The sequence below is a fragment of the Vidua macroura genome, chromosome 6 (genome assembly GCF_024509145.1).
Source record: "Vidua macroura isolate BioBank_ID:100142 chromosome 6, ASM2450914v1, whole genome shotgun sequence".
Classification (NCBI taxonomy): domain Eukaryota; kingdom Metazoa; phylum Chordata; class Aves; order Passeriformes; family Viduidae; genus Vidua; species Vidua macroura.
The window spans coordinates 26,444,887-26,471,816 of NC_071576.1; the positions used below are offsets into that span (position 1 = coordinate 26,444,887).

Below are 26,930 nucleotides of genomic sequence, written 5' to 3' on the forward strand. Positions count from 1 at the left end.
GGGGAATAATTCCTTAAAATAAAAAAGCTAAATGACAGAGATAGAAAATGAATGATTACTTGTCATTGTTTAGAAAAATACTGCCAAACCTGTGTGCTTTTGCTGATTTCAAGGTTAAAAGAATATGTCACCTAATATGGGAAATCTACTCAGTTGCATACTGTGTGACTTAATCTATATTGAAGCTAAATATTCTATAAGTATGCAGTGAAGTGCAAAAAACAGCAATTGAAAAATGACATGATTAAATGGCACAACATGCAATCATTTGCTCTCAATTATATCAATGTATCTTCTTCATTTCAAGGACGCAGGCAGAAATATTGTTTTTTAAATGCCTCTATTAAATTGGGCACCAATAATAAAATAGATGAGAGCCCTAATAAGCTCATTTGCGTAACATATATCACACACCACAAAACTATTCTCTTCAAACGGGTTTGTTCATAGATCTGTCTCCCAGTTGTCACCAATCATAGCTATAGTAAAAGATTTTAAAGGTACAAAGCTTGCAGACCATTCAGCGAAAAACCTTTGTACTTAACCCTTGAGAGAAATGTAATGCTAATTATGGAAAAAGTATTGATATAATATCTTTCCTGTCACATTTTATTATGATGACAGTCACAACAGAATCTGGGAATGACATTTTAGAAATATCATCTAATTGCAAGTCAGAAATACTGAATGACAATTTAAAGTAGAATATCACTTCTTTCAAAATAGTGAACTGGTTCTCTTCATTTAGAAGCCCTACTTTTAATATATTATAACCACTAAATTGCTACACTGATCGTATCTCTGTAACTGACTGCAAAGTGTTAGGATATTTCTCTTACAAAAGAACTGTGTCTCTTTCTAAATATATGAAAAATGACAATGAACTAGAAGGAAAAAAGACTTCATTTTTGCACTAGCTTTAGGAATGTACATAGAGGTTTGCATTCTACATATAAGAAAGTATTTAATGAATTATTTTCATTAGCTTTAAAAAGTTACATGGGTATCTGTACTTATTTGAATAAATAATTGAATTACTTATTATTATATGTATTATTAACATAATTGATTATTTATATGCTGTTTTATTATTATTTTAATAATTAAATTCATTAACTAGGTAAATATATTTATATTAAGTAAAATATTTACTTTTAAATAGCATTCCCATTTTCTCTAGAAGTAAAATATATGCATTAAAAACAGTCGCTATTCAGACTAGATGGTTCTGGACCCATTCCATAAAAGCTACTATTATATCTATATGGCATTTTTTACCTTCTTTTTCCTCTTCCTTATGCCTGTTTAAGTACTTCAAAATATTTGTTTGTAAGAATACCATTCAATGGTCTGTTATTTAGCTCATACTCCCATGTAACTGGTAATATGTAATATACTCCTCTTCATAAATTAAAAACACTATTAAAATTCCAGACGTAAAACAATATGAAGATTAAGTTACTATAAAAGAAACTATAATAGCTTACAGATTGCTTGTATCATTACGAAAGTGCTGGTATCTATTACAGTGTCTCCCTGGAATAAAGAATGCACTTTTGGCAATAATCTGTTAAAAAAAGTGCCCATTATTGTTAAGATGCTCCTATCTTAACTCTAAACTAGTGTGCAATTACAGGAAGATAACTTTTAAAAATAAAAGTAAAATGGTGTTGGATGAAAATGAATCTTCCTTACTGAAATAAAACATATCTTTTCCAAGCCTTATTTTTCTTGAGTTTCATACAGGGAATTAGATTCATTTTCAAAGTGAAGTATTTTGGAGCTATATACTACACACTTTGAAGTTGGGGTGGTTAACTTGGTTCCAGGGAATAAGCCAAGTCACTCAGATAGAGGAGCCAGAGGGGATGGCAGGATGATCCATTTTTCTAGTCTAGCATAGCGTTTATAAATGCCTTTGGTTTGTGTCCTCTTCTTATTTAATTTGAGAAATTATCTTTCCAGTGAAAAAGATTCAAAGGAGAAATACTGCAGAAAGCGCCAGTTTTCCAGGGTTCCTTTTTTTGCCCCCAGAAAATGCTACAATAAAAGCAAGCTAATCATCAGACAGGTAGGATAAACATTAGTGTTGTGTTTTGCTTTTGTAGCGAATCCTGAGCTACACTGATCAAAAATATGTTTGCCTATACTGGACATTATAAATTTGAAATTTTTGTTAGATCACCACATTGAGTAGAGTTTCAAATTAAATGTGTAGCCATTCCAGATAGGAAATAAATTCAGGTACAGGTGGAAACTTTTTTTAAAAATCATGTAAGGCATCATTTAGATTCAACTTGAATTCCAGTCTTTGAAATTCACTTAGAATTACATCTTAAAAGAAATCAAGATGTTTCTCCACATAGATCACATATTAGATAACAAGAAACCCCCTCCAATTTCCTAAAAACCATAGGTATGAATTTCAGGCATTTTTAGTGAAGAGTTAAAACTGTTAAAACTTTGTATTCTGTCTTGTAGCTATATAGGGCTTTAAAGGAAAAACTTCCTTGCATGGATGTACATCAATACCTGTAACTCTCAAGCTAAGGTTCAGGTGTTAATATTATACTTACTCCCTTTCTTAATCTAGTTCCCTCATAGGTGGTAGACATGTATTTTTGCTGTCCCTGTGCAATGGGCCTGGTATATTCCAAATTGTACTGAGAGCTTAGACCCTATTCTGAATTACAGAAAAACATGTCCTGCAGTGTATAGGTATTACCTTTTTTATGGGAAAGCAGCAAACATAAAATAGATTAGACTATTCTTTTGGAGGCTTCAGAACAGGAAAAGGAAAATAAACACATGTAATAAGTAAGGAAAAAGAGATTTCCTGTGGCTTTTTTTCTTATGACAATGAAGTAAACTCTCTGGATACAAAAACACACAGGTTAAGTTGTGCCAGTGTAAACAGAGGAAAATAAATTGTGATGTTTTCATGTATATCTGTATATGCACAGGGACAACAAACAGGTTTTTCCAGAAATTGTGTTAATCTTATTTCCAAAAGGCAGTGCATCCTCAGAATGGATATACATTCTTTTGCCTTACCTTAAGCATAAATATAAAGACAGGCCCACAGTTTATGGGTTCAGTTGAAGACAAAACTAAAAGTCCCCCACAAGAGAAGCTACTTAGAGCAGAAGCAACCAGAGCCAGGTAGCACTGTGATAAGTTAGGATCACCCCCCTAAGATGTAGGGTAGCTACCTCAGTACCTAACTTGGTAAATAAGATTAAGACAAGTGATCACATTGACTAGGGAAGTAGTTGTGCCTCTCTACTCGTCACTGGTGAGTGATCTCGAGTCCTATGTTCAGTTCAGGTCTCCTCACTCCAAGAAAGACATTGGGGTGCTAGAGCATGTCCAAAGAAAGGCGACAGAGCTGGTGAAAGGTCTGGAATGCAAATCATATGAGGAGTGACTGAAGGAGTTGGAATTGTTCAGCCTGAAGGAAAGGAGGCTCAGAGGCTCTCTACAACTACCTGAAAGGAACTTAGTGCCATAGTTTAGTTGACATGGTGGTATTCAGTCCAAGGTTGGACTTGATGGTCTTGAAGGTCTTTTCTAAAATTTATGATTCTGTGATTCTATAAATATGTAAAGTTTTAAATGAATACTAACTTGCCTCTTGTACAAGTTAGATGGACATGACTGCCATACACAGTTTAGTCCCAGGACTACAAGAAGGCTTGAATTAGAAGGAAGGACAGAGCAGGTGATTTGGTCAAGATGAATTGTGAATGGCAGTCAAAAAGCTAAGGGTTATGAAAAATTAAATTGCGGTGTTAGCTTTCGTTCTCCCCGGCTGCACGCAGCTCTTGGGAGCCCAGCTGTGGCGTAGCTTCCACGTGCTGCCAGGGTTTGCTGCCGCGGATTCCCAGAAATGGCTCCGTGTCTCGGGCTTGTGGGCTGGCCAGCCGCTGTTACCGTGCGCTAGGGATCTGGTAAAGCAGTAAGGAATTTGTCCATTTACTCCGTGCTTGGCAGGAACGGTTTATTGGTCACGTGGCGCGGTTCGATGGAAAGACGCAACCGCTCCCGGCACTCGCATGGGAGAAAATGACGCCTGGGTGCCAGTGGAGTAGGATTTTATGGAGGGGCGGGGTGAGAGGATCCATGGCCTGCCATCCAATAGGGGCGGCTGCCGTGGCGGTGACGCCAGCAACAGCGACCAACCAGAGAACCCTGCAGGGGCAGGCACCGAGCCTCGGGCTGAGCGGGATCGTGTGGATTGGGGTGGCAGGCACGGGGTTTCCCGGGGCCGGATGGGGGCGTGGTTACAGGAGCGGCAGAGGGGAAAGCCCAACGGCAGGCAGCGTGGGGCCAGAAACCGCAGCAGGGAAACGACACGGGGGAAGGGCGGGGGTACACAGGACTCAGCTAGCTAACACAAATAAGAACCCCTAAAACCCAATCCCAGGATGCAACACTGAATGTCTGGCTACGGTGACTGTTCGTCTGTGATGGTCTTAGGGACTCAGAGGTACTCATAGTATTGTGCCTTCAAATGCCAATTGAAGGCACAATACTATGTGCCTTCAATTTTTACACTGCCTGGATGATAAGACTGGGGCGAGAAGACTAGACAGGATGAAAGCAAAGGGGCCATGAAACAGGCCTTCACTTCTTCCTTCACTAATGCTTAGAACATAATGAGGTTACTCTTATTGTGACCAACATACGAAAATAAACATCAATGTGATAAAGGGAAAGATGGTTCCATAAGAATGACATTGCACCATCAGCCACTGACAAAATGCGGTGAAAATCCATCAGATTAGGGGCCAGGCCTTCAGTTTTATTTGACGCAAGAAAATGCAGCTCTTCCCTAAGAGAACAGTAAAGGAGCCAGCCTTCAAAGAACAGGAATCCATATACTATACTTTTCCTCCACTGACTTTATGCAGCAAGTATAATCTAAGCCACTCTCCTGTCCCTAGAAATATGGTACCAGTCTACACATCACATCCCTGACTTACATCTCATACTTGTGATATATAATTTACCTGTTAAGGACTGCAATAAACACTAAGGAATGTATATTGAGGACCTGTTCTTTTACACTCATATTCTTACTCATACTAAATTACATTTCATCCTGCAAACAATTCTACTATAATCAATAGATTTCCTGGCAGTATCAAAATTATTTTCAGTGTAAGTAAAGGTACTAATACAGTCCATAATAGTACTCCCTATTGGGACTATAATCTTTTAATTTACATACAAAGACAAAACTTGGGAAAACTATCTAGTATGATCCACCAATTAAAGAAAAACCTCATTAGTAGAATTTAATGGCTCCAGAGACACTATTCAATCAATAATCCACTAATATCAGATAGATTTGCACCTGAAAATGCAATGTTATGCCTCCAAAGGGGCAGTTATAGACAATCAAATAAATCGTCTAATCACATGTGGTAGTACAAAGTGAATCTTGATGGAGACAGTGCAGTGAATTTTTTTTTAACTGTCCAGTCCCACGCTGTACTTGTTTTTCTGTATGTTATCAGTAACAAAGGTAAAGCTTTGAGGCCAACCAAAGTACCAACCCTCTCTGTAAATTAGCGCAAATCAGTCCTGGCTTATTTTTAGGGGAAATATTTCTTTCTCGTTTTCTTTTCTCATCTTCTTCTTTCTTCTGATTTTCCTTTTTCAGGTTGATAGTAACAGAAGGGAATGATTCTGGTTTTGCAGTAAATAGGTCTTCAAGGCAATAGCAGAACAATAAGCAGTCTCATTTCCAAGGAGTTATTTGGATGGATCAAAAGAAAAAAAAAAATTATATCTTCAATCATTATGAAAATAATACGTGATAGAACTGAGAATGTTCTCTCAAAAGAAGCCATTTTTTTACTTCTATACAGATGAGTCTTCAAGAGGCCATGACTGAGAGGGAAAAATAAAGTTCAAAGTCTGTAGGTGTCATTCATATCAAAGTCTTGGGACAGGAGCCGTAAACCCTTCGTCACTATGAAATTGCAAGCTTTACATTGTAGTGGCTAGTTTGGAACAGCTTCCTTTGTAGGCCACTGTCTTCTGTGTTGCTCAAATTGAGTGAGACCTCAAGTCTCTCACCCATGACAAGAGAATTAAAAATAGATCCTCCCAGTACAGTAAGAAAGACAAGGACATGGGCTCAATTGCCTCCTCACCAGTTCCCGTTAACGAGATGGCTCAAATGAGCACCCTACTGCACATCCAGGAGGACTGAAAGAGAAATTTGGGCTTAACCTTTCTGGAAAAGAAATAAACCTGTAATTAGTGTAGAAGAAACTCACAGATCATTCTAAGTTGGAATTGCAATTGTCTCATCCCCAAGTCCCTCTGTCCTAATGATAGTCCTGATGATTTCTTGAGAGGGATTCATCTGAACTAATGGAAGATGTGAGCCTGAGCTAGCCATTTAGAATCAGGTATTCTGAAGTATAGTACCTCTTCTCCATAGCCTAAATTTTCAATTTTTTGGTTTTGGATGCCTAAAATTTGCATCCCAAAAGTACTTTTCTCCCTTCCAATTACTAGAAAAGAAACTCAGAGAAGATCTCTGCCCTGTAGCTAGTCTGTTTTAACATGCCTCTACCTATGCTGTTTGTGGGGCAATCATCTCGGTGTATCAGAAAAAAGGCAACAGTACATAAAATAGACCTAAGAAGTAAGCAAAATATGAATTTTTACCCTAAAAATAGCCACTAGGTAATTCTCTGTCCACAAAAGCGTTCAGCGTCCAGAGCTCTTCTGTCTCTCCATTTGTCCCATCAAAGGGAGCATTTGAGGGGGAAAAAAGGGTTTAGACAACTAGATATTCTTTAATATTAATTTTGATGTTTTGATTAATCAGAAAGTAAGTAACATTGTAAAACAACCCAGAATTTATGGTTCAGGATGCACAGCCAAAATAAGATGATGGAATGACAGCTGCTATCTCAGCAGAGCATTTATTCTTAAATGGGAATCCGATGTCATATCTGTGTTACCTTAAATAGGGAGAGGCTATTCAAACACAAAGTGAGCATTTTTTCAGTAATAAGTATATTAAATCAAAATCTGAGGTACTTTAAATATCTAAGTGTTCTGTGTTTATATGTATTTGCATATATACAGAGTATTGTGCTTCGATATTTCAGCAAATTAAATCAACTTAGACATATAACCATGTACTGTATTAGGGCCAAAAACATGTATGTACAGCTGCTTTACTATAAAGATGTGGCTTCCCATTTCAGTGGTCCACAGAAGTGCTACTTTGGGATGGTGGGTCATGGAAATTCAGTCTGAATTCACTTCAAACCTTTGTAAGAGGCATTAGGCTACATTCAACTTTGGAATCCTACCTGGGTTTGTATGATTTAATACTGTATGCCTTTCTATTTGCTAAAATTGAATCCAAACAAAATTTAGGTAAACAATCTGTGAAAAGTTTTAGGTCTCTGAAGTCACACTCCTTTTGAGAAATTTATTAAAACTGGTTTGTTTGGGTTTGTTTGTTTTTGTTTTTTTTTTTCATCATAGAGGCGTGAAAATGATTAATTCTTTGATTTCAGCTCTGCCAGAATCATTCTAAAAACTGTAAAGGACCCAGCATGCAGTAGTGAAAGCAATTCCTGCCACTGGTAGGAACAGCCAGCATTTTCTTTAATTTCTGTGTCTCCAAACCTTTATTCAACATTAATGGTTTTATTTCATTTTGGCCATAATCTCAAATGCTTCCAAACTGACTTGTGTTTTATTTGACTGAAGTACGTTTAACTGGGTTTTCTGTATGATGTACAGTGCTGACTCTTCTACAAAATTTTCAGTAAATATAAAAAACATCATAAGACATATTGACTATTAATTACCAATGCAACCTATATTATTTAATCAGAAAGTTCAATTGCCTTAGGCATTGGAGAAATAAGAGATGCTTATGAGAAATACTTTTTTTTTAAATGACACTACATCTTCTGGTATGCTCGTCACAAATGTAGTGGAAGATGAAAACTTACAGTTCTGAGTGGGTCTAGTCATTAGAAATAGTTAAAAGCATCACATAATTTACACTGTTTACAAGGCAAGCAGAAATGGCAACAAATAATATTAGCTGTGGAATTCAATAAACCGTTGACTTTTAGAAATTTCAAATGAGAAGAAATTTTCAACATGTTTTGTATGATTAAGTAGTCTGATTTCTTTAATGGATACATTGACTAAAGTGAATGAAAACCACAAGCTTTCAGTACTACTGAAAGACTATTTTTGTTAAAGACACAAATAAAGATTTAAGAGACAGGTGTGACTCCACATAGCATTTTGCTTATTGCTTCAAGTAAAACCAGATCAGGAAATGACATGAAATGCAACATCATTTTTGCCAAACACAATTTAGCAGAAAATCTCAGCTAAAATCCTGTTCTGAAGAGGAAAATCTTGCTCCCCATCCAAGTTTGGAAGAGAAAGAGAACAGGTTCCTTTATAAATCTTGCTACTGGAAACACTAGAGGCTTTTCCACTTGTACATGATTGAGAAGGGATTCTGAGACAGACAGGTACTCACAAGTCTAAGCTTCCTCTCAAGTAGCTGGTCTGTGAGCCAAACCCAAAAAAACTTTCGGAGGCTGATCATTTCTCTGTATAAAACACTTAATGTCTTGAGTTTTATTGCAAGTGACAGCAATATATGACCAATTATTTAGGCTCTCTTGCTGCTTTTTGAGGGAATTTTGCAGAGAAAAAAGCATGCTTTTGAAGTCCCAGACACATAAAAGAAACACGGCAGACCACTTCTACTGACAAGCTAACAGGCAGATAAATTTCTGGCTAGACCTTACTAAAATGAAACTTGGTAAAACTTTCATGAAAGAATGCAAACTCTTTTTATTATTGCTTCCCATTCTTTACAGCTCCAAATCTCTCCTGACCCACAAAATAGCTGTAAATTGTTAGCTTAGAAAATCAGTTGTGCCAATTATTAGTCTCATTATATCTGGTATTTCAGGGGTTATGTGTTTACCTGAGAATTTTGGATTTCATTTACAAAGTAAGATTCTGGTTCTTGCCCACATAGTTTTCTGTGGAAAGCTAGAAAACATTAACTCAAAGGAATCAAAGAGGAACAAAAAGCATGAGCAAATAAAAGAAATATATATTTGTAGCTGTGATGGGCTCAATAATTTGAGGTAATTTTAATTTTTTTTTTCTTAGTCTACATTTTGTGTTGCAACAGAAGAAATAACTGCAGTCAGACACCCTGACTTCCCCCTTTACAGCTCAGCAACTTGTATTCATTTTTTCTCCCTTCATGAGCAGAAGCTGTGGTTAGGCTACACTTGATTTTCTGTGGAAACCTTGAAAAGTGATTTAATCTCTATGTATTTTATTTCCCTCATTTCTAAAAAGGGGATGATAATAATACCTACATACCTTAAATGTTTAGTGGGGCTTAGTTCAGTAATGTCTGTGCAGCATGTAGACCTCCTTGACTGGACAGTACTATAGAAATTCTAACTATTATTATTACACAGGAGAATTCCAAAAGAAAATAATGCAGTAGCAAATTCTTTAATAAAAAGAACACTCAAGATTATATGGCATGATTTTCTATAAAAAAGACAAAGTTGAAATAGTTTCCTACTATTGAATTTAACAACTGCTCCTCCCAACACATCGCTCTCATCTTGGGTCCCAACTCCATGTGAGCTACACATTCGATTCATCCTCCAATTGCAAAATGGAAGGAAAACACCTCAAAAATGGAATAACAGTTTTTCCTAAGGCATAACTGTAATTTAAAGCATAACATTATGGAATGAAAATCAATGGCCTTGTTGAGTTTATTTTATTAAAAATGTTTCCCTGTGTACAGTGGCTGTGTGTATTGGGATGGTGCATCACAGTAAATTTCCATTAAGAAACAATGATTCACTTACCACAGTGAAAGCAGTAATAAGGTTAAACTCTTAAGTAGAAAGTAAGTCAAACTAAACCCCAGCAGGTTTTCTACTAGTGGCATAGCTAATGTTTTTGAAAATGTTCTAAATGTTCTCTCTCAAATATATGTATTGTACATTGCAGTATTGTTAATTATATCCATTTTCTCCTTTATACACTTCCCCAGGAGATCAGTGAAGAATGGAAAACTTACTTATAGTGAATTTCAAGTTTAATGAGACAAAGATGGTTCAATATATATGACAAAATGATGTGCTCTCACCATATTTGATAGGTAATTATTTTTTATACTCTAATGGCTACCATTTTGAAAATAATTAATTTATTATTTGTGTAATTAATAGATAATCAACCGAGTAAGGAAGTACTCTGGCTACATCATGGTGAATAACACTATACTGTTTAACATCTCTAGAGCTTTTGGAATGATATCATGTCTTACATGTATAAAAACATTTAATTTGATAGAGTTTTGCACAAAATATGTAAGATTGGCATGGTATTATTGTTTCTGTGTGTATATATATATATATATATATATATATATATATATATATATATGAATATTAAAAAAAATAGATTTAAAAAAAGCTTGCCTGAAATTAGATTCTAAATACATATTTCTGCACTTAAATAAATACCATAATTTTCTACAGAAATAAAAATGTCCAGCATTTCCTATGGAAAATATGCATCTATTGCTGTGAAGTTCTGCAGGTCTACTAACAGTCCTTCCTAACCGCTTGCTTTGAAGTTTGCTGATAGATCAAACAGAATCATCATGACTTTTTCCCCCATTAGTGGAAGACTGCAAATCATTAAAAAATAGTATTGATGTCATAATAAAACTTAAAATTGCTTTCAAATGGATAAATTCAGGAACCTGAAAACCACTGACTTTATCTACCTTGACACACCCTTCTCACTAATCATCATGACTGAATAATGAAGAGTTAAGGAAAGACTAAACGGGAAGAAAATGACATTTCTGCTGTTGTTTTCTTGAACACTTGTACAAAACAAAGTATGTTTAGAAGTTTTGGCAACATACTCTTTCAAGTTCATATTTAAGAAACTGTCCATCCCCTTGAGACTGCTGATGCCCTAGACACCCTGGTGTACTAGTGGAAGAGAAAAAACCTCTTTACCTCTAAAGCTCAACAGTGACTTGTGATTCTTTTCTTATTCTTTGGTCAAAGATCACTTGCAGAATAAAGTGACCTGTAATGATGACTTGGGTGAGGGTTTATGTAGAAACTGTGAACAGAAGAAAATTGCACAGTTCTACCAAGTGTGCTTGCTAATTTAGCCCTCTTTCCTGAATGTTACCACTACTTATGGGGAATGGAACAAAACATGCAACCTCCATTAAGTCAGTTGCAAAGCTGAACACTGGCCTTGAGTTGAAAGAGCTTATCATCTGAATAAAGCATTGTGACTACAATCTTTTCCCTCTTTTTTATAAATCTTCAGGCTTAGGCTTAGTATGTGGCCTAGATTAATGCAAATCTCATAGTGTATATGTCTTTTCCACATATCTACTCACGACAACCTTGAATGTTTTCTCATGTATGCTAAATTTAGCTCACTGTAATTGTTACCTCAGACAGGTTGTTCTTGACTCATATGTGCAAAGATATAGGTTATTAAACTGATGATCACACAAGATCTTAATTACCTTACACTGAGAGTGAAATTCAGAGTGAAGCTTTCTGTGACAAAATTCAGCTGCTTCTTTTTTTGCCCCTCCCCATTTCAGGGAGGTTGGAAATAGATCATCTTTAGGGTCTCCTCCAACCCAAACCATTCTATGATTCTATGTTTTATAGTGAGGTAGAAGGAAAGAATACAATTGCTTTTACAATCGTGGTGTAATTAGCCCTCTAAAGACCTCTTTTGCAGAAAATATTTATAAAATAAATATTATTGTAAGGATCAATAAGATAAACATGAGTGAACACATAAATGAAGATGAAAATATATAATTAAATATATACATGCATTGCATTATGTTATGGAAAAGATAAATATTTTATACCACCATAAAGAAGAGTTTCTCTACAAAAGCTACAATAGTTTTTTTATTACCTTAAAATATTGCAGTTGTTTCTCAGCATTCATTGTTCCTTCATTTTCTTGTCTCAGACAGGAATTGAAGATGAAAAGCTCTGTATCTCTCAGCCACCCTTTCAGCTCTTTGATCCTGACCTCCAGCTGCCTTACCAGGCTGCCGCTTTCAGGCGAGAGCAGGTCACGTGGACCTAACCCACTGTGCCCTACCATTGTGTCTTGGATCTTCTCTCCTAGGGTTTTCTAATGCATCAGATAAAAAAAAACATAGATTAGTCTCATGTACCAAAACATATACAGGTTAATGTGCAACAAGAAGAATCTGTTAAATGACTAGAGATGTGGTTTTAATAATTATGACTAATATAAATCAATTTCATTCTTTGTTTCCTTGTTTCAATACATTTCAGTTTTCCTACCCTTGTTTCTCACTTATGCTGCTCTCTCTGGGTCACTGACTTTGCTAGAAGGATTATAAGTTAGTGTTTACTACGAGTAATTAAGGACAGAGGAGTCAAAATTCTTCATAACTTTGTAAACTAGTTACTCTACAGAATTTGTCTGTGGCTTTAGATACTTATGGCTGAGAGTATAAGATCAGTATAAGACCAGTATATACCAGTATATAACTAGTATAAGAGTTACAGGTTTCTAGGCAGCAACAGAAAATATGACAATCACTGAGTTCACCACACTCCTCTCCAAGGTACCATTTAAATTTTTGGAGAAATACTGAGATATTTTTTGAGGTATGAATTGTTAGGTTATAATTTTCATTCATGAAGCCCTGAGGCTGTATAGAAGAACAATTAGGTCACAAAAGCTGGTTTGTTTTTAAAAGTGGTTGAACTCATTCAGACACCAAAAATCCTCACTGTTCCTGAACATAAGGCCAATTTTTTAGGAGACCAAATTAGAATTTAAGTTCTCTGTGTTAAGCATCCATTTTGAGATAATGGACCAGACTAAACATTCGTCTGTTACTGCTAATGAAACTAATTTACTCCAGCTTTTCAAAGTAGTATTTCTAATAACAGAATCACTGAATAACATTTTGATAGTGGACGCCGGGTGCTTAATGAATATTCTGAAGAGGACAGGGATAGAAAGTTACTTTCCTTTTCAGTATTTTGAAAGGCAATCCTTTAACATAGTAGAGAAACGTGCTGTTGCCTGCTTCTCCTATGCCAAGCAGTATTTTATCTGACCTGTAAGAGGCTGTCAGGCTGACACTTATTATAAGCACTAGATCTGTGTTACTGATTGTAGAATATTGAATATACACTGACACATCCAATAACCTTTTAAACTGATAATTAGTGTGGTTAATTGTTGTAACATGAAGATACAGTTTTAGGTGACCCAGTATGTCTGTCTGTTGGAAGTGCATGCTATAAAAGTTACTGGAATATAATTTATAACAATTAAATTAGCTTCCAAAAATAAGCTTTAAAACCCAAATAAAATTAGAGCAACAGATATTAATCTGCTATGTGGCATTCTGTAAATCATGTCTTTAGGAGATCATAACTGAAAACATGCTTTCTTGGCAACACCCTTCTATTTTCATGGTGCAAATATTGATAATTTGAAGACCCTCAGTGGAATCCAGCACTAGCTATTGTTTTTATGCTGCAACAAAAGTAGCAGCAGGAGGTGAAATCAATGCCCTTGGAGGGTAGGGTCACAAAAAAGAATTTATTGCCACTTTTTTGTTCTGGAACAGTTTGCAATCATAAATTCTTCATAAACAGAATACTTCAGAGAATGGTCCGTCTTCATAAATATACGACAGAGGACATCAATTTCATTTAATTCACAATTTGTGTCAGCACAGCAGATGCCAATGCCTGCCTTGATAGGGTTGTTTAATATGCAATTGAGACAGAGTAATATTCAGCACAGGGGACAAAATTTCACAGATTAAACTGTACGCACCACTGACATTTCATTCTAATGTATTTCCATTCCACAGTGTTCACCTTAGATGAAAGTAATATTAAAAACCATATCCCTCTATTTTGCCATTGTTAGAAGTTAAAATCCTTGTCTTTAATTTTTTTCATGCCAATTAAAATGTAATCATGCCAATTAAAACAGTATGTCTAGTGCTGTTAGTTTCTGCAGAGGTTTTTATTAAATTAAACAAAACTCTATCAAACTCTGCTTATTATTCATGAAACTGCATTTAGCAGAAACACTGTAATAGTTATATTTTATTTTTCTGTAAATGCGGAAATTAATGGCAAAACTTAATATGGAGGTATATTTTGATTTTAACATACTGAGAAGCAAAGGGCTTCAAATTTTTTAAATACAATTTTCCTAGATTTTAAGAATTATGATCTTATTTCATAGTTTTATATCCTACCAGCTTTAATCAGTGCCACTGAATTAAGCTGATTAAATACACTGAAATTCATAAATGTAAGGTTTACATCTGAAATTATTTTAAAAATAAAAGTTGTCATGATCACATGCAAAGATTGGGTTAGTAAGTCCTTTCAAAATCAGTAAATTTATTAACAATCAAACAAGTTCAAAATGCTTATGGTGATGCTGCAGATTAAAATTAAATGTAATAAGCTCACTGGTCATAAGGCAAATTTTAACATTTTCTGACAATTTGCACATTTAGAGAATCAAGTGATTAGAAGCAACTCTGCTTAACTAAAAAAGCCCCACCCGCTGAAATGGCTATTGCATTACCATATCATCTAAAGTGACACAAGTCAGTATTTAAAATGCTGTTGGCAGGCTGCATGTATATCTTACTCATAATATATTAGAAATATTTTTTTAAACTAGGATAATAGCATGCAAAATTATGCAATGTAACTGTATTGCTAATATCACACATCTATAATTAATCATTTAAAGTAATTTATAAATTTATCTTACCCTTGATTTGAAGTGAAGGCAATTAAGGAGAGAAGTGGATGGAAAAATATATAGTTTGACCTCTCTCTCTCAGCTGTTTTACAACAATAGGACAATAGTGTCTCCTGCACAGTGCCATCACCGGTCTCTGGGTAACACAATCCCTATATTGCTTTTTTTGCCAGATTCTTGTATCTCACTCTTTGGCTGAGACCCAGCCCATCATAGCGTGAAATGAATTACATGAAACTTTTTTGGCTTTTGTCAAAAGTGAGATGAATACAGCAGCATGAAACATATCCTGGCTGTATTCTCAGATTCAGGTATGCAGATTTGTACTGAATCTGTATATTTGTTTTTGAGCCATCAGTGTGACCTGAAATATGCAGTGACAACCCCACTTTTCATCTTAAAGGTATAGTAAATAGTTAAACAGTAGATGTCTCTAACATGTACCTTCAGAATAAATTCTATTAACATTCACTCAAGCATGACAGTCAGTGTATATCAGATATACTGCATTATAGTTGACTTGGTGCATACCCATAATACACGGCATATTTTACTTACATTTTTTATGTATTAAAGAACTAAAATTATTAAAGTCAGACAGGAGACAAGCATGGAATAAAAAAAATCAACAGAAGAGTAAAAGGCTATGGAGTTTTTATAATAGAATGAGTAGTTTGTTTGAAATATACATGGTGGATTGAAAGAGAGAGATATTTGTGCTCCAAATTAGAAATCAGACAGACAGTGTACTTCAACACACAAAAATGTACACATAACACACAAACAGTAATAAAAATGCAAATACCCCAAGCAGTTCCCATTTTTCATTAATTGAATCCACTTTTTCAAGGAGATCGTTTGGTAGTAAAACACCACTTTTCTTCAGAGCTTCCACCTTACTAAGCAGTTCCATCTTTTTTGGGTGCCTGATTGACATTTCTACATTGTATCTCTAAAATGAAAAGAAATGTATAGTATTAGCAGCTGTAGAGAGTTTTCTCCATAAAAAAATAAACTTTAATTGTATGCACCCGGTTATGATCATGCTCCATCTGACATTTTCTCATTTTATTTTTTTTAAGCACACAATCTTCTCATAACATATCATAAGAGATTTGGGTACCAAGCACATAGAGTTCTGGGTGGCACATCTATGCAGGTGGTTAGCAATTGATTACACATAGTAATATTCACTCTCTCACAATATTCACTTGTACAATAATATCCACTAACACTCTCCCATCAGAATCTCAATCTGCCTTTGTCTCATTCAGGTTAGTGGTATCTTATTTTTAAAATATGCTACTTCAGCAAGTAACACTGAGGTTCTTCATGGATAACAAACCAAAATGAAACAAAAAACCGCAAGGAAATAATTTCATACTTAGGTTTCCTCTAGAGCTTATTTATTCTCTCTCCAATTGTGGTTTCTGTGTCACACATGGGCCTGAAAATGTGACAGTTTGACCTTCGAAAAACAATTAGAAATAGTTCCCCTAAAACACAATACCAGTTACTTGATTTTTATTGCATCAACCAACAGGAACAGTGAACTGGCCCACAAATGAGAATACCCACAATGTGAATACAGTCCAATAGTTTCTTCAAGTTGAAAATACCTTCTATTTTTGCCCTGTTATTTATTGTTAAAAAAAAAAAAAGAAAAAAAAAAGAACAGAGAAAACAGGTATAAAACTGGAAGCTTCTTTCAGAAATTCTTTCATTGGGCTTTCTAAATATTTAGGTCTATATTATTTACATAGTTTATAAAAATGTGCTCTAATATACAGACAAACTAGAAAATAAATATTTTTCGTAAAACTCTATTCTCTGAAAACCTGACTTGACTATTACGTATAATGGTTACTACAGTGGTTAATTATGTTTTCATAGTTGGTACAGTAAATTTAAAAAAAAAAAAAAAATAACACATAGGCATCCACATATACATACACTCCATATAGTTAAGCTAATTAAGTGTGAAAAGACTCATTGAAATGGAATTTCTGATATGGCCAAAAATGTGCCTTTTATTGAAAGAAGAGAGTTCAGCACATATACTTGCAAAGGTGTTTACAAGACTTACATAAATTATGCAAAGCTATTAGAAAATTGCTTCCTAAACATTAAGCTTTCTTTGCTTCAAATTCAGTCAAGAAAACTGCTATTGCAGCTCGTACTGAAAATGTTAATAACTGGGCTAAATATAAAAAATTAAACCAAAATTAGGAATGTTTAAAACATGGGTGCCTTTACCAGATCCAAGAGCATGCTCTGTAGGAAAACAAAGCAAAAATACAATTGCAGACAGCTTAAAGAAAATAATAAAGGTGTGAAATCACTGTTTCAGCTAACAGGTTCTCAGCATTTCCATGCATATGTTTGCATATTGTTAGTTTCATATTTTAATCTCTCATTTACACAACACATGCACATCATTTGTATTATGTAAACTTCAGCAAATATTAGTCATTTGTGGATCATAGAGCAAACGTTTTAAATGAGGTGATTTAAACCATTTCTCATTATTAATGAACACTGATCAGGTGTCTGCATATCCAAAATTGCATGAATATGCATGGTAAAACCCAAGGAATTGTTTATAGAGAACTTGCCTTTTGACACTCGCTGTGCTGTGGCTGAGGTTTGAGATGTGTACAATTGTAGGCAGTACCTACCAGGTTGGGCTAGGGCTGGACCCCAAGAGGCAGCACCATTTTATTCGACTGATGTGTTCAACAAGTATGATTCCTGGTCCTGTTTTATTGCCTTCTCGGCTAGAATGGCTGCTGGAGGAGATTACAATCTTCTTTATGTAATCTGATTTCTATTTAAAGATGATATAGCCGAAAAGGATTTGCATAATTATTTCCATAAGTACATGTAATATCAAAGGGAATCCAGAGTCCAATTTGCTAGGCACTGAAACCCAGTACGTGCGACTCCCTTTCTTTTGTCAAGTGAATTAATAGACTGAGGGAGTCCTCTAGCTGTGTGTCACCGGTGCAGGCACAGCCAGTGCAGCTCATCACCTGCTCCAGGCTGGCACTGGCTGCTGCCTGGGCTGGGGATGTTCCTGGGCAGTGCAGGACTGATGATGAAATAAAACACACTGCATGTTTCACAACTACAATTCTCTTGTTAACTTAGAAACAGAAGACATTTCATTTAATTTTAGACTAGATAAAATAATTCAGTGCTGCATAATCCAAACAGTGTGACAGATGTTATAAAAGGTTATTACATTAAAAACTAAATAAGCTAGATTTTATGTGTTGTCTTTGTCACTGTGTAACCTACTGTATAAACAAGCATGACGAAATTGCTGATTGATAGAAAATGCATTATACAGTAACAGTAAAAGATGAGAGATTTCAGTTGATTATCAGATGTATTGGTATATGACTGAGAGTCAGTATTGTTTACTTCTGGATATTTAACATGCAGTGCATATTTTAAGTTATGGGAAGAGCTTAATGCACAGGAGGTATAGTTTGAGAACTGATAGCATGAGATGCTATTGCTAATGCTATTTTTTAATCCATTAAACACCTACACTCTGAGCAGTTGCATGGAAAAAATTAGCTACTAGCTCTATCAGTGCTGCACAACCCTAGTCTGGTAGGACTACTTAATCCTGTGGTGAGAAGATAATTTAATCTTCAGATTTATTCTTTCCTCAGCTTTAAGTGAGCAAAGACTGCTCTATTGTGACAGTCTGTGGATGTTATTATATAGATTACTGTTTAATAGTCAAAAATGAGATTAAGGAAGTTAAGGTCACAGGTTTCTTACAATAACCACAATAATAAATAAATGGGTAATATTTAATTTCCCACAACACCTGTCATATAAACTTGGAAAAAAAAAACAAAACAAAACTGTACTGGAAAAATTGCAAAATATTTACAGCAACATTAGCTGTGTGCATGTCTGCCTGGTTTTGTGTTCCTGAGGACGCTCAAAAAAAATCCAAAACATTGTTACGTAAGTTACAGAATTTGGCCTTTTATTCCTTCTCTCTTTATACGATCAATACTTCTCGAAGCACAAAGAAAGTAGTTAAAATAAATGCAGTACCATTTATCCATGAAGAAGTTTGGCAAAAATATTTAAACCAAAAGAAGTTGAATTCCAAAACAAAGCAAGTTAAAGCCTTATTTTCCCTGATAAAAACATTCTAAGAAATCCAGGCAGGCTGATTGAGACACATTTTTCAACACTTTATGCTAAACTGTGTCTTTTTTTCTCTTTTTTAATTTTCTTTAAAAAATTATATAAAACATTTTTTGTGTGAAAAATCACACCCGAAAATTCTGTCCAAATGGAGACTGGAACAATGCCTTGTAACAGTGTTAATTGTCACCATGGAAACCAGAAGAATAAGCCATTTTGAAACTGGTATAGAAGGCACACATTGAGCAACTCAAGCATTTTTCAGCCTCCCTCGGTGTTAAGGAACAAGATGCCTAGTCACTGAGAGGTCAGAGAAAGAAATCATCATGAAAGGTTCGTAGATGTGCACTGTCTGGTAAACAATAAAAAAATCTGTACATAGTTAACAACTCTGTAAGACTGCGCACTGCATCTTTCAGAAAGAGAAACACCACAAAAAGATGATCAGGAGATCAGCAGATTCCACCCCTTGAGCAAAACTTTAGGGCAATATTATGCGAACCTTGCCCCTAAAGCTCCCTGGGAATTCTGTTGTTGTAATAAAACTTCAGAAGAGAAAAGGGAAAAAAAAAAAAAGCCTGCATGATGGAATTCAAAATAATGCTCTAAAAGCACACAGAGAGATTAAGACATCCATTGTAAGACTTTTGTATGGTGCTTCTGTTGGTTATAGTGAAAAGAGACCAGACATACTGAACACACAGTGGAGCTATGGCTACAAAGTACAGAAGAATTAAGTCAATGAACTTTCTCCATTACTGGAATAAGGGTGTGCTATTTGTAGATGTTCTGCATTCCATCATTCACATGCTAACAAAGTATCTTCAGTCACATGGCACTGTAGGATATACAACTGAGATCGGAACTGACTGACCCCCAACCTTAGTTTTACCTGCATTGAAATTCTAAATTTTAAAGATTTGCCTTTTGGGGTGGTTTAACTGTGGCAGATACCAATAAATACAGACATATAACCTCGGTGTCTGCATGTGCATGCACAGTCAGCAGTGACTCACATTTGCAAAATATACTGCATGCATAAAATTGAGTAAATAATATTCTGCAAGCAAATTCACCAAATATGTAAAATAAATATATACATATATATATATACATATATACACATACACATATACACATATATATATATATATGCATGCATAGCAATATTTGTCCATCATCTCTTCACACACATTCTCACTTTGCTTTCTGGATAATGTTTGCACTCTTCATGCTAGGCTTCATGGTGGCCCCTTAGGAAGCCCATGCCTAATGCCATTCAGTGGTGAACAAAGACTCTTTTTATTCTAAAGTCCAGGGTCCAAAGCTCAGCTGTATACAAGCAAAGTGAAGGAATCTGCTAGAGGCCAGCCTACCCTTCACAATAGCTCTTAATGCTTCTACCTTTTTGGTACTGTCAGTGTGAAACATTTTAGACACTGTCCAGGAGCTTAGTTATATTTCTTACGTTGTCAATAGCACTAGAACCTCTGGATAACATTCAAGATCTGGGCAGTGTGATCTGTCTAGATGAAAAGCAGTTTCTGTTTCTTGCAAACTTCATGTATTTCTGCATTAGCAATTTATGGCAAATAATTGCACAGAGAAATTATAAAGACTCCTACAATTGTCCTTGTAAATTAATAATAGGCTTTCTTGATTGGGATAAATTTGCTGCTGAGCCTTTGGAAAAATTAAAAAGTGCAATGTCATTTAAAATTGCCAGAACTCACAGAGCAAATTACATCTGAGGTTAAGAATCAGTTTTTCCTCTTCTAGTTTATTCCATTTGCATGATCTGGAAATCATATTACATTGGCTATGTATTGTTAATTGGACATAGATTGCATTATCTTTGATATAAATCAAACTACAAATATTAAAATGAATTGCAAATTCTGTAATAGAAGATCATAAAACAATCTTTTTTAAGTATCTCCCATTAATAATTTAATTCCAATTATATCACTCGGAAAACTCAAGAAGGAGAGTGCTAACTTATTTCCATTTGCCTTTTTCCCCTACAAATAAGCACAACAGCACAATATGTATTTGTGTGAGAGTGCATGTGCATATGGGCGCACGCCTATAAGACAAAACAAATCTTAGCACTTTTGTCTTAAACCCCTACAGACACCTTAGGTTTTTCTGCTTCAGAAACTAGCAAATGCAGATTACACGTCTGCTATGCATTTCCTTCTGTGGCAGCTTGAGAAATAAACACATTGAAAGAAATATTAAGCAACTTCATGAGCTGAATTTTGCCTACATTAAAAAAATATGCAGTTGGTATTCATTGTTCTGTCTTTTTTTTTAAGAAAAGTGATCCAAACACTTTAAATTTTACTATATATATAATATCTTTTTGAAGACTTTGTGTGCCCTTTAATGAATTTATATTAAATATTTAATACTGTTTAGGGCATATCCACTACTACCAAAAACAGTTATATTCCCAGCAGTCCCACTGTTTCAGGCAGAGGGCTTGATTGATCCTCCTAGCCTGAATTGAGTAGAATGAAAAGAAGCAGTTGGAAAATAGCTGCAATCATTTAATGCAGATGACCTCTGACAGGCTCACAGCTCTTCTATCTGAACAGAAATTTGCATGGGGTCTCTGTGCAGAGGAACAATGTAACCTAAATGGTAGACAATCTTTATTCTAATGAAGTGGGTGTCAAGGTCAATGTAAAACTGCAATGATAAATGGTGCACCACTAGGCAAGAGAAGTTGCATAGGCATTGTAGTGCTTTCACATTAATTGAAGGCTGAAATGCACCGAGTGAAAGCACAAGACTCTCTTTTCACCATAATGTGTTAATGCACAAATGTTTAAATGTTTTATTCAAGCCCCTAGCCTGTTGGCACAAATCTTATTGCAAACAAAAATACAATAGTTGGCCAATAACCAGAAAAATAGAACTTTTTATTAGCTTGCCTTATTTCTTGAATCCCTAACAACTTCCACAATCTACTTAGAGTACCAAAAGAATAACAAGTCTCCAGACACCTAATGTAATTCCCATGATCCTTTTTCTATTTAGGATATCTGTCTTTAATTAGTTCCAAACAAGCAAGCCTTTAGACAAGTCTTCATTAGATACCATTCCCAATGAACTAACTGTGAGAAGAAAAGTCATGCTTCAATATTATTATTTCCTAGATTTCAAGTTTTCTTTTAGTATATAGTTAACATCTCCAGGTGCCTTTTGTTCTCTCAAAGAATTAGACCAGTAAAACTGGGTTTTGTAATGCAAAGAGTTGTGTGCCTAGAGTGGGGACTAAACTACAATCTGTTATTGTGGCTTTGTCAAAACTGCAATACAACTATAATTATAGTACTTCATCAGTCGATCAAGCAATTTGTGGAAGGCAGTACATTTTGTCTTATAAAAATGAGGAGGACAGTAAGCTGCTTTTTAAAATCCTGAGCTGCTTAAGCTTGTTAAGGGTATATTGTTTGCTAATACACTCATTAGCAGCCAGGCATTTTAACTTCATCAATTAAACAGGAAATGGTGTTGCACCATTAGTTTCACAAAATGCTAAAAAACAGATAGCAGTCTACAGTTAAGAATTTTAGAAATTCTATTTTAACCTGCAAACCGCATCATACATTTCAAACTATTTTTATGCAGCGACATATACATGGGGAGTGTGCGGGTCTGTCTGTGCATGAATGTAGGTGGTGAAAGCCCTGCAGATAGTTGTGAAGCTAATTATATACATACACACACATACACCCACTTAAAATTTCCTAAGTCCCCTAAGGATTGCTGCTGAAGCACAACGTCATTTCTTGACACCGATGAACATATACTCATTTGAGTAATCCCAAGGATAACAGAAGTTTATTCCTGTGAACAACTAACAGTTCTCCTGGATAACTAACAGGTTCACAGAATGGATGACAATTTTTGAGTATTTATCAGCCTTCATAGTTTTAGGCTCTTCTGTGCAAATAGGCATTAACAATATGATTAGAGATATTAGACAAGGAGCTATAGTTTGTTATTAAAGAGGATCTGCAGTGTTTTTAGTTTCTGGGGATCTGTGAGTGGCACATACTATACAATGCCATTTCTATTTTACAACTAGACTGAGCAAGGGAGTTTTCCATATGGAAATCAGTCTTCAGGATACTGCAATTCAGAGAATAAACTCCAGTGGAGGGGTGGGGGCGGGGGATGGGAGAATTGTAGTGTAAAGGAAAAAAAAAAAAAAAACACAACCCCAAAAAAACCCCACGTTAGTGATGAAACTGTTTAAAAAACTGTACAGCTTCATCTGTGTGTGATTTGTCAGGTCTGAAGCTTTGACGTGCCCAAGGGGCAGACCCCAGCGGGGCGCAGGCTGCAGAGCTAAATAGCTGTGAAAGAAGTCTTAATGTAGGATGGAATTCAAACTAACCTTGACATGACCTCGGGAAAAATATGCAAAAAGTAAAATGAATGCACTCTGCAAGATACATCCTAATTTTGTGGCCGAGCTGGTTAGTTTCACAAACATAACTGGGACTTTAAAAGCAAAATAAAATGCAAGGAAAAAGGGGAAACTTCAGAATTCAGAGTAAAAACTCAAGCAGGCATGGGGTGTTGCTGTGGAGGCATATGAATCATTTGGAAACAATCCAAATAAAAACCAACACCGAACAATATTGTTGTCAGCTTGTCTATTCAGGAAAATTGTTTTTTTAGGTTGAATATAAATGACACAAAGCCAAGATTACATCATTGCATTACAAAGTCTGTTGTGGCTTTTTAGCCGAACAAGCCCCGTGGATCTACTGGCTGATGGCAGTAATTCAGTAAGAAGTTTAAAAGGCTTGGTTGTTTTGGGTTTTTTTCTTTTTTTTAAAGCTTCATTACTCTAAATATAGTGGAATTTTGCTCAAATAGTGATTATTTAAATTTTTTAAAGCCACATCCCTGAGTTTGTTCTGCAAGCTTACTACTTTATACAAACAATAAAAATTTGAGTGGGTATATTAAGCCTTGATTTGGCTTTATTATGCATTTGGCCTGTCTTGCACAGTGTTCAGTTAAGCAGGAAGACATCCACCTTAATATAGCACCAACAACTGGCTTATTCACTAGATATATGGAAATTGTAATTGAGTGTCAACTTGCGTTGAAATTCAATCCCGTTACCTTCAGAATGCAATTTTGTAGCAATAGCAGTTATTTGCTATACTATTAACCAGTTTTTAAACATAATTAAATTCTGAGAACACATAGCCAAAATACAGTCATTTCAAATCATATGGCGAGGGTAATCCAGTACCAGGTGTGTAAGAGCCCACTAGATCCAAGCTGGCCACCCACCTACAAATAAAGGCAAACCCTGGCAGACACATTAGAACATGGTGCCACTGCACAGGTTATAGCGCACTTCAGGTGAGGCCACAGAGTTGGTACACTTCATGTTTAACAACCCATCAATCTTGTAAACTATGTGTTTTACTGGGATCTTTGCTTTATGAAGGAATTTCTGCAATTGGTCTTGCACTGATAGCAACAATGCTGTTGGTTTTGATTAGGTTTTTGTACCTTGCACCAGAGGTGGGACTTCTGGCACAGACAAATACAGATGCAACCAACAGATGTGCTTAACATGTTAGACATTGATTTAGCTAAATTTACATGTATGTAGTTGCCTGGAGAATTGATATTATTTTTTTTAAATGGTGCTCCTTAGAAATTAATAGCTACTATACTGTTGGGTTAATGCTCAGTTATATTTTTTTGAGGGAAAAAAATCCCCACAGAGTAAGGGAGATTCCAAACTCCTGGTATATTACTACAGTTAGTCCATTATCAAGCAGAAAATGCAACTCAAGGTGAAATAAAAGTTTGGCCTGGAAACAAAAAAGGTGTAGTTGCAGCTCCATCCTTGGCTGGATATTCTTGAAATATTATACTGATACACTGTTATATTTACATTTTTACAAACTAAAATTCAACATTGTAAGATTATGGAGATTTTTTGGAGATATTCAAAGAAAATAAATTATAACCTGTTATCCTCTCTTCTGCTAAGCTGTGCCTGCTGTTGCAGTATGCATGAAACATAAAATTGGAACTTCTCTACACACAGATTTAATTCCAAATGCACCTACTATTGTCAGGTTGTACGTTACAGGCATCATTCTGCTTTGAAATGGATGTTCTTGTGCATTTATCTTTCAGCGACTGGCTCTTCTGAAGCCCTTATTCCTTTGTTACCCTGCTAGATTGCTAATGGTGATCAGTAATATCCTTCCATGAGAGAAGCTTGACTGAAAATCTACAAATAAATTATTCACTCTTCCAGCAACACTACTGGGATGTGTTTGGGGTAGAATATCTCTGGATCCTCATCTTACCTATTTGTTATATTTTTTCATGGGAGAAGAGGATCCCAGCTGGAAAAACATCCAAATGGAATTTGAAGCTCCTCTGATAAACAGAGGCAGAACTCAGTCTCCACCAAGGCACAGGTAATTCCGCAAAGATCAGTACACACACCGCTTCAGGTACAGTGGCTTTAGTAATGCAAATAACTAGACCTTGTCAACTGTGAGGAAAGAAAGTCATCTGTGGCCTGTGACAACAACCCTACAGTCTTCACAGGCTGGTGAGCGACCTCAAGTCAAGGTCAGAAAAACTCTCCATCTAGCTTGCTCAGTCTCCAATCTCAGAACATGTTGATCTCAATTCCCACTACCTGTAGTATCTAGAGTAACAACATTATTTTTAAAGTAATTGAACTTTTTCCTACACAACAGAACTTACAACTATTTGACTGCCCATCCAAGTGCTGATTGGAAAGGGTGCTGACAGCAGATTTCTCAATTTGCCCTACAGTTATAATGAAAAATGTTATTTTTATTTTAAATGTATATCCTGTACTTAATATGTACTTAAATGTATTAAAGAAAACGAAAGCTATAGTTTTTACAATGTGCTGTTTGAATTTTTCCTTATAATGTCCCTTGTGTTGTCCCTTGTCCTTATCATGTCAAAGTTGGGACATGCACCAGGTCCATGAGAAGATGCTAAAAGATCTCCACTATATAAAACACAGGCACATGCTGCAATTCCCGTTACAGCAATACCATTTCAATGATATCAAAACTATTGCAAAACACATTAAAAAGTAAGTCTTATAGTTAACTGCTTATGATCATCTGCAGGGAGCCATACTCTGAACTTTTCAAGAGACACAGCAAATAATAGTGATTCTCTTTCCAGTACACATTAATGTTACTAAAAGAAAAGGAGAAATTTGGCACCCTACCCCCCCAACCTTATCAGTATTTACAATGAAATAATCTCATTATAGAAGAATTTTATAAGTTGTTAAGAACTCAGTATTTCATTTCTAATATTATTCTAGGAAAAAACATAGTACTTTTGTACAAAAGAAAAAATATTCTCAATTTGGAATGTTATTTTTATGATCAAATACAAAGTGCTCTCAAGAGCAAATCTATAACAGAACTGCTGACACAGCCTAAAGTATGGCTGTGTGAATGTTGCAGAAAAAGCTATTTCAGAAAACATTTTTAGCAATAGGAGAAGTCCAACTTTGTTTAAACCTGAATTTTTTTTTTTTTTAACAATATCAAGTAATGTTAACAGCATGCTGAAAATGTTAAGGCTAAGTGTACAGTGTCAAAATAGATTGAATCTCTCAGAAAACTGGAAATTCAAGCTTTTTAAACATAATCCAGATGTTTGGCTTTTAATCATATTTCAAGAAAGAGGAAACTTATGCAATACAAAATTCATACATGCATATTTCATTAGTGTCTTTCCTATCACTGAATTAAAAATTTCTAACATATGTTTTCCTGAAACAGATAATGTTT

At 35.4% G+C, this 26,930-nt stretch overlaps 1 protein-coding gene across 1 annotated transcript in view; it reads right to left on the minus strand.

Moving 5' to 3' along the window:
- AKAP6 (A-kinase anchoring protein 6) overlaps positions 1 to 26,930 on the minus strand; it is a 214,325-nt gene that overhangs the window by 32,918 nt on the left and 154,477 nt on the right. Inside the window, exons 9-10 of the mRNA XM_053981199.1 lie at positions 15,707 to 15,853; positions 12,028 to 12,252 (exon numbers count right to left, since the gene is read on the minus strand). Coding sequence (XP_053837174.1) covers positions 12,028 to 12,252; positions 15,707 to 15,853 — 372 coding nt within the window. The remainder of the gene's footprint in view (positions 1 to 12,027; positions 12,253 to 15,706; positions 15,854 to 26,930) is intronic.